Source organism: Lacerta agilis, chromosome Z (genome assembly GCF_009819535.1).
Source record: "Lacerta agilis isolate rLacAgi1 chromosome Z, rLacAgi1.pri, whole genome shotgun sequence".
NCBI classification, from domain to species: domain Eukaryota; kingdom Metazoa; phylum Chordata; class Lepidosauria; order Squamata; family Lacertidae; genus Lacerta; species Lacerta agilis.
In genome coordinates this window covers 2,636,455-2,645,664 of record NC_046331.1, presented here as the reverse complement: position 1 = coordinate 2,645,664, position 9,210 = coordinate 2,636,455, and the positions used below count along the sequence as shown (strand labels likewise).

At 48.3% G+C, this 9,210-nt stretch overlaps 1 protein-coding gene across 1 annotated transcript; it reads left to right on the top strand.

Annotated features, from left to right (window-relative positions):
- The first annotated feature begins 178 nt into the window (after positions 1-178).
- On the top strand, positions 179-7,865 carry PTRH1 (peptidyl-tRNA hydrolase 1 homolog). The gene is made up of 5 exons (XM_033137657.1): positions 179-320; positions 3,178-3,397; positions 6,000-6,099; positions 6,597-6,642; positions 7,283-7,865. The coding sequence occupies exons 1-5, from the start codon at positions 231-233 to the stop codon at positions 7,508-7,510; spliced, it is 684 nt and encodes a 227-aa protein (XP_032993548.1). The 5' UTR covers positions 179-230; the 3' UTR covers positions 7,511-7,865.
- The last annotated feature ends 1,345 nt before the right edge of the window (positions 7,866-9,210 follow it).

The following is a 9,210-nucleotide window of genomic DNA, read 5'->3' as shown; positions in this document are numbered from 1 at the left end:
CATAAAGATCGCTTGTGGGAGTTTTCGCCCACAAGAAAGATGGCGTAACACTCTTCAAAGCCCACCTAGTGACGTATTCACGCCCGGACTTCTGCGATAGGCCGCAGGCGTGGATGACGTCACATTGACAAATGAAGGCGGCGGGCTTGCGTTTTCCTCAGAGTGAGGCGAGGACAGGAAGTGTAACATCAGGGGCGTCTCCGGCGAGGAGGTGAAGGGGGGGGAGGCTGATGTTGCTTTTCCGGCCCCTTCAGAAACTCCTTAGTTGGACTATGAATCGCCATGAAGAGGAACTGCGAACCGCTGGGAAGCGGGTGCTGGTAAGGCGGAGGGGGAGCGGGGGGGGGAGAAGATACAAGAACGACATATTTTGGGGGATGTTCCTTCCTGTTCAGGGCAACTGCTTCCGGGTTATAAGGGGGGGGTTAGCAAGCAGTCATAGGGATACAGTCGAATTAGAAGATAGGGGAGAGCGTCCGTTTCACGCATCACTTCCGAATTTTGGTTAGACAACCCTCCATATGCGGGGCAAGGGTGGCGGAAGTATCGAGAGGCGAATGAAATAAAAGCAAATTAGGTACAGCGTGGGATTGCTACTCAGCAGTATGAGGTAGCGTGTGTCTGCCTGCTTGTGTCATATACACAGGCATAATAAGGTAGAGTAAAGGGACCCCTGAACATTAGGTCCAATCGCCAACGACTCTGGGGTTGCGGCGCTCATCTCGCTTTACAGGCCGAGGGAGCCGGCGTTTGTCCACAGACAGTTTTTCCAGGTCATGTGGCCAGCATGACTAAGCCGCTTCTGGCGAAACCGGAGCAGTGGTTTACCTTCCCACCGGAGTGGTACCTATTTATCTACTTGCACTTTGACGTGCTTTCGAACTTAATAGAAAATTCCTTCCAGTAGCACCTTAGAGACCAACTGAGTTTGTTCTTGGTATGAGCTTTCGTGTGCATGCACACTTCTTCAGATACCCTTAAGTGTGCATGCACACAAAAGCTCATACCAAGAACAAACTCAGTTGGTCTCTAAGGTGCTACTGGAAAGAATTTTCTATTTTGTTTCGACTATGGCAGACCAGCACGGCTACCCACCTGTAACTGGTGCTTTCGAACTGTTAGGTTGGCAGGAGCAGGGACCAAACAATGGGAGCTCAACCCGTGACGGGGATTTGAATCGCCGACCTAGGCTTTGTTGTTTAACCCACAGTGCCACCCACGTCCTTACGTTTATTACAGTGGTAAAAACAAACAAACCCACATACCAAAATCCTCCTGCTTGCTGTCCTGGTGTATATCAAATCAAATCAAACTTTATTCACGTAGCCAACAGGCCATTGCGACTAAAAAATACAGATAAAACAGATAAAAATACTGGAGAAAGACCAGTCAGGTACACAAATATATAAAAATACTGATAAATCATATGAAACCCCCAGGCTAAAAGGCCGTTCAAAGGTGGCCTCGTTCGAGTTATCTGTCAAATTGTGGCCCTTAGTCTCATTGCCCTCTCAATAAATCTGGCGACCTTCTCTGTTGTCTGGATGTTCTGGTCCGCTAACAAATAAAACATTGCGACCGCTGATGAGCGACCTGGGATGGAAAGTAGGAGGGGAGTAATGATCTCGCTCCTCAGGTCTTTGTACAGGGGGCAGGTCAGAAGAACATGTGACACTGTCTCCAAGTTTCCGTCTCCACATGGGCAGAGTCGTTTCTCCCTGGGGAGTTTCTGATATCGGCCTTCGAGCACGGCAGAGGGTAATACGTCCAATCTTGCCAACGTAAAAGCACGTCTATACTTTGGGATATTTAAATTATGCAGATAAGATGCCAGGGCATCGAAGTGCGAGGGGGGCAGGTGGGCAAACCATGCACAAAATTTCTTTGTTTTGGCCAAGTTGTTTTGCTGCTCGATATCCATCAGGCGCTGATCAATTAAGCTTTTTGCTTTAGAGGGGCCCAACATTAACAAATGCTGAGCATGTAGACCGCATGATAGAAGTTTGAGTCTCACCATTTTGAACCATGCGCTTTCGTGGGCATCCCGTATCACCTGGGGCAAGAGTCCTGTTGGATTTTGGTTTAAGCGGAGCCAATAATTAAGAGTTCTTTTCCAGATCTGTGTTTCCACAGATGGGAGACCAGCTTCAAGGCGTAATGCTGCAGTTGGTACACATGATGGAACGGCAAAGATTTGTCTTAAAAAGTTAGATTGAACCGTTTCAAGAAGATTGCATTGGGTCCCCGTCCAGATTTGGGCCCCATATGTTAGCTGCGCTAGAGGTTTTGCCTTGAAAACTTCTATGGCTGCTGGAATGTACTTGCCTCCCTTGGTATAGAAAAAGCGGGACAATGTCTTGGCGCTTTGGGTTGCTTTCTCTCTGGCATATTTATACTGTGCGACCCACGACCCCGTAGACTGGAAGACGATGCCCAGGTATTTAAAGGCTTTGACTTGTTCAATTGGTTGATTGTCCATTCTCCAGCTGTGTATTTTGTGTTTTCTCGCGAAAACCACAACCTTGGTTTTCTGGTGGTTCACCACCAACTGCTCTCTCTTGCAGTATGCTGAAAAATCTCTTATCAACCTTTTGTATATCAAGGGCTGTTGTAGTAGCCGAGGCAGTGGTTATAGAATATTCAGAAATGCAGCATCTTCAGCAGCTGGATGGTGTTAGGTATGAATATCCTCCATGCTGACCCACTTGATGTTCATGTAAAGCTTATACATTATATAAGTTTTCTTATTCTCTGTTCTCGAACTGGGTTGCCATCTCTGCTGCAATAAATCAGAGAGGTGGAGCTCCTCAGATACCTGTGGTCCTAGATATGCAGTTGGACTGTCATAAGCCCCAAAGATAGATGATTGTGGCTGTGCACATGCCATACACTTAAAGCCTCTCACCCCGCCCCCAAAAAGGATTATGGGAATTGTAGTTTGTTTAAAAGGTACTGGGAATTGTAGAACTGTGAGGTGCAAACTACAGCTTCCAGGATTTGAGGGAAAGGGTGTATGCTTTAAATGTATGGTGTGTATGAGCCATAGCCTAATAACGGTTGCAGGACCACAGGTTCCCCATTCCTGGCAAGGCGCCTTTGGCTATTCACCATCTTACCTTTTCCCTGCACACTGAGTCAGCTTTCCTGCTTACTGTCCTTGACGGGTCTCACTTGCAGGTGGCAGGTCTGGGCAATCACGGCCTGTGTGACACCCGCCATAGTGTGGGCATGGCTCTCCTTAATCACCTGGCTACCAAGCTGAGCGTGGCTGACCAGTGGAGAAAGGACAAGCGTTGTTGTGCGGATGTGGCATTCACCAGCCTTGGAGAGGTGGAGTTGGTGCTGATGAAACCCCGTAGCTTCATGAACATCAACGGCCGTTGCGTAGTCAGTGCTGGTAAGAAACAACCTTTTTATTTTCCTTAACCTGTGCAGCAGAGCTCGTCTTGCCCTCCCTCAGTAAAGCAGGCAGACAGGTAGAAACTGACATGACGGGAGACCCACCCATAGGGATCCTGGTTCTTACTCAACACAGCAGAGCAGGGGTGGGAAACCTACATGCCTCCAGGTGCCATTGGACTACAGCTGCCACTGTCCCCAGCCATTGGCCATGCTAGCTGGGGCTGATGGGAGTTGCAGTTCAGCCACATCCAGAGGGCCACGAGTTTCCCCAAGCACTTCAGCAGAGAGTAAGGCATCATCATTGCCTAGAATGCAAGCAGAGGTATTCTGGCTCATACCTGGAAGCAGAGCTTACCCCACTATGAGCCAAGGTGAGCCACCAAGCTTGGGTGTGGTACTTGGGGGCACCTTTCAGAGCAGCAGATTTCTGGGGTCCTTCAAGATTTGGCTATTGAGCCAGCCAGCCCACTTTTCCACTTCCTTTCCAGCCAACTCACCTGCCTCCTCGATTAGAAATTAAGCCTACATGCTCTTTTCCCACCTCCTATGGGAGTGTCAGCAGGAACCAATGAGGAGGCAGCAAGTTCACTTCTCCTGCTTGTTCACTTGTCAAGGTGAGGTCCAGCTAAAAGAATGGAAAGCATGTTTGTGCGCCTCCCCTCCCCCCATGTGTGAGCCTAGCTGCAAGTGCCATTCTGCTCTAGGCTGGTGTGTGTCTGTTAGGAGGAAGAACAGCGCTTGCCACTACCCACCTAAAATTTTCTCTTCACCATGAGACTACCAGACATCTTTTATTTATTTCTATTTGCCCTCCAGCACCCATGGAATTAATCTGTTTTATCCTCCCAACAACCTCGTGGGGTAAAGTAGTATGAGAGATGGGGGCTCAATGCCTCATAGCTGAGCTGGGAATTGAACCCCACTTCAACACATAATAATAATAATAATAATAATAATAATAATAATAATAATAATAATAATATGCAGGTGGCGCTGTGGTCTAAACCACTGATCCTAGGGCTTGCCGATCAGAAGGTTGGCGGTTTGAATCCCCGCAACAGGGTGAGCTCCCATTGCTTGGTCCCAGCTCCTGCCAACCTAGCAGTTCGAAAACATGTCTAAGTGCAAGTAGATAAATAGGTACTACTCCGTTGGGAAGGTAAACAGCGTTTCCATGCGCTGCTCTGGTTCGCCAGAAGTGGCTTAGTCATGCTGGCCACATGACCTGGAAGCTGTCTGTGGACAAATGCCAGCTCCATCGGCCTATAGAGCAAGATGAGCGCCGCAACCCCAAAGTCGTCCGCGACTGGACCTAAGGGTCAGGGGTACCTTTACCTTCAATAATAATAATAATAATAATAATAATAATAATAATAATAATAATATATTTAAACCCCGTCCATCTGGCTGGGTTTCCCCAGCCACTCTGGGCGGCTTCCAGCAGAATATTAAAATACAATGATTCATCAAATATTAAAAGCTTCCCTAAACAGGGCTGCCTTCAGATGTCTTCTAAAAGTCAGATAGTCGTTTATTTCTTTGACATCTGATGGGAGGGCTTTCCACAGAGCAGGTGCCACTACCGAGAAGGCCCTCTGCTTGGTTCCCTGTAACTTGGCTTCTCGCTGTGAGGGAACCACCAGAAGTCCCTCGGTGTTGGACTTCAGTGTCCGGGCTGAACGGTGGGCGTGGAGATGCTCCTTCAGGTATACTGGGCCGAGGCTATTTAGGGCTTTAAATGTCAGCACCAACACTTTGAATTGTGCCCGGAAACATAAACTCTGGTGAGTCCGACACATGCACTTCTTTCTGGCATAGTCCAACACGCCAGGGATGGCTCCTCTGTTGCCCTGCAGATGTTGCTGGACCACATTTCCTATCATCCCTGATCATTGGCTGTACTGATTGGTGCTGATGGAAATTAACAATTAGTAGTACAGCAATAAAACTACTAGCCATAGCTGTCAACTTTTCCCTTTTTTAAAAAAACTGAAATTCCCTTATTCCGAATAGGATTCCTCACAAGAAAAGGGAAAAGTTGACAGCTATGCAACTAGCATGTTTGCAAAGCTAAGCAGGGTCCGGTGTGGGTTGAAATTGGATGGAGGATCACATGTTGAGATTCCTGCATTGTAAGGGGTTGGACTTGATGACCCTCAGGGTCCCCTCCGACTCTACAATTCTGTAGCCGGAGGGCCACAAACTTCCCGTCTGCTTTCCAAGCCACAGGTTGTGTCGTTCTTATTCTGCCCAGTAGAGGGCAAGCCACCCCAGTTCCTGCAATACCATGAGAGTGTAGCTGGCCAAATATTGAACTTGCGTCTGGAAATGCCATTTGTTCATTGTGTTAGCCTTGAAAGAGATTTTCTCACACACGGAGATGAGGGCTTTAAGAGAGGAGCAAGTACAGATGTTCTCTTTTGAGGCATTTTGAAATTCTTTTGCTTGTTCGCTGATGTGAGGCAGAGCAGACTCCTGACCTCAACAAGCCGTGTGCGCCTGGTGCTTCTGGATTGCATTGCATCTGTTTGTGGCCGAGTAGAGATCTAGGCTCCCCATTTGACTGAACCTCCTGGAACTTTCCCTCTCTTGTAAAGCGGAGATGTTCAACCTGAGCGCTGAAGACATTTACCTAGTTCACGATGACCTGGACAAGTCCTTGGGAAAGGTCGCCCTGAAGCTGGGAGGCAGCGCAAGGTAATTCTTCATAATTATGCAGCTCCCCATGTACAGAGCGCATTATTTATTATTATTATTATTATTATTATTATTATTATTATTATTAATACCCCACCCATCTGACAGGGTTGCCCCAGCCATTCTGGACAGCTTCCAACATGTACAAAAACATAATAAAACATTAAACTTTGAAAAGTTTCCCTATACTTTGAAAAGTTTCCCCCCCCCCAGGAAGAGGCAGTGAAGCCGCCCATAGCTGTTAAACCTCTGCACTGTTAGGTGGCTGCTTCAAGGCACAGTGCCTCTCTTAGGAAAACGACAACCACCCCTGTCCTCAAACAGCTTGCTCAGCGTTTTTAGGAATCTTCTGCCTGAGAGGATGAGTATCTGACTTGCAAAGTCAGACACAAGCAATCCGGACCATTGAGTAAATGTTTCTTGGCCTCTGTCAGGAGTAGGGTTCCTTTGTAGAGAGACTGACCAGAGGCTTAGACGCCTTGCTTCTTTTCTTTCAGAGGTCATAACGGAGTCCGTTCCTGCATCAAGTCCCTGAGATCCGATGTGAGTTGCCGCTTTGGTTCACCCGCGTACCACCAAGGAGGACCGATCTTCATTTATTGCCATGACATGAGGTCTTGGTAGTTATCCAAGGATGGGATTCTCGCCTATTAGCGGCTGTGTCTGTCTGGAGCTCAGCTTACACCGGGCGAGAACCCTTGCATGTTTCATGCTTGGCCCCAGGCCGGGGGTGGTGGAGGGAGGAGGTTATTTCAATTGGAAGCAGATGGCTGGCTGCAGTCCCAGGACACCAAACTAAAAAACATTGTGGCCTTCCTGGATTGCTGTGTCTCCTAGCTCAGCTACAGCCAAAGTTTCTGCCTAGCCAAAGAGCAAAGGCTAGAGGAGACTTTGCAAGCTTGCAAAACCCACAGAGTCGCTACCTGAGAGAATAACGGACCCTACAATTGTATAGAGGAGTTATTCACAATTCCTATCAAAGGAGAAAAATCCAATCTTGTAACCCGTCCTTTGCTGAATCATAGTGGTTTTATTGGTGTCTTTTTAAAGATGGAATGAATTCAAGACTGTTGGGTTGGCTTGAAAGCTTGTTACTTCTAATACCAGTTGTTGTCAGTTATTGGGCAGAACAAAACCAACTCCCCCCTTTCTCTCTCTCTCTCTCTTTCTCTCCCCCCTTCAGCGTATGGTCCGACTCAGGATAGGGATCGGCCGCCCAGTAGGAGAAGCTGCCGTGGACCACTACGTGTTGGGCAGGTTCACCGGAGCTGAGCAAGAGATCTTACCGCAAGTCTTTGAGCAGGCAGTCACAATGCTGCTGGGACACATCCAGCAGAGGAAGAGCAGCCCAGGGACCCCGATCACTTCTGGGGCACCAGCCAAGACGCCTCTCGGGATGGAGGGCGCATAGCAATCATGAATGCTTTGGGTGCTTGTGAGCTGGTGTTCCCGGAAAGAAAGTATTTGGGGGCTTCTGGTTGCCAGGATGGGCCAGAACTTGTGACCTGTTAACACACCTGAACCCAGAATTACTTGGGAGTGGGATGGGCAGGCAATGCCCAAGATTGCTGAAGGGAACTGAGAGGGGGAAGGCAAACCACCAGAACCGAGCAAATGGATGTTATCAGAGAAACAGCGAATCTAAGGCTATGGATATTCCATGTTTATGTGATCTTACCATGCATTGCCTTGCTACCTGAAGTATCCCCCAAATCACAGCTTTCAGGGGGGGAAACAATCCTTCTAGCCCTCATGAAAGCCAGGCTTCAAATGGGCAGCAAGCACCTGGTTGTCACTACTACTTCGCCTTCGGTAAAGCTGCAGTTGGAGGGTGGGGGCTTCAGTGCTTTGCTTTGTACCTTGCCCCTCCATGATGGGAGAACAAATGGTGCAAAATAAGAAAATGTATGTTTAATTTGCATAATTTCTTCTTTTATTCTCCCCCCTCCTCGAACATTGAGTCAGGGTGTGATTTACCAGTTTTATCACTGGAGTGGACTGCTTACCACTCTGAGTGACGGGGCGGCGGTTCAAAGTTCGCTTTCTCTCGCCTCTGCCTTTCAGCTGCCTCACAGCAAGTCCCCACTCAGAGAAGCCCAGATATTAACCCTTCTTTTGAGTTACACAGCTGGCTGAGGGCTCCCCCTAGGACAGGGACGGGAACCCTCAGTCCCAAAAGCTTCTTGGGCCTCTTTATCTGTCCCTTGAACCTCTCTGCAGACTACTCTCTCTTCCCCCGGGCTCCACCACCCTTGCTTTGCAGGTGCCTTCTGTGTTTTTGCCTGGCTGGAATGTGCCCTTGAACCCGTGGCAATGCTTCTTTCTTGTCTAGGCTGTGGGTAGTAGAGTCATAGGCAATGTCTTCCCCATGTCTTTGCTGGGTAAGTCAAGCGCAGACAGCAAAACGGGTTAGGGTGTAGGAGTTGTTGACTCGGGCCCAAACTGGGTCCAAAGCGCTCCAGATATTGCTGAACACCCAACTCCCATCTTCCCCGACCTCTGGGTGCCACCGGAGACACCTCCCTGGGTTCCTGCAAGGATAAGATGGGGTGCATAAACTCGGTCCCAATATTCAACCCTGAGCTCCTTGGATGAGAACTGGGCCCCAGGGCCACTACAGATGTCGTATTTTTTCTTGTGTGTTCCTGATCATTTGTGCCCATGACAGTATGAGGGAGGTTATACATAAGCCCATTTTCAAGGCTGTTTACACCTGCAAATGTTTCAGGGTGGACATGCAGTTTTGCTTCCAATCAATGCACATCATGTAGCTTCCTGCTGAAAAACTGCATCCTCCTATACCACAAACGTTCCAGAGTTGGTGGTTTTTGTCCTGCTTTCGTTACGCTGCAGTGCAAAAGGGGCCCTCTAGACTGCAATAATGCAAAAACATTTCATAAGCTTTGCAGGACAACTAATAAGGCGGAATGATGCGTTAACAGTCTAGTATAATTCCACCATTAATGCACTTTTGTTGCAACAATGGCCTTAATTGGGAGGAAGTGCATTGGTGGGGAGGAGCGTCCTCCTACTCCTCATGACAATCTGCAATGATTACTTGTCCCAGATCTCCAAGCTTAGTAATTCCCAAGCTGTGTAGCATGAGAGAGT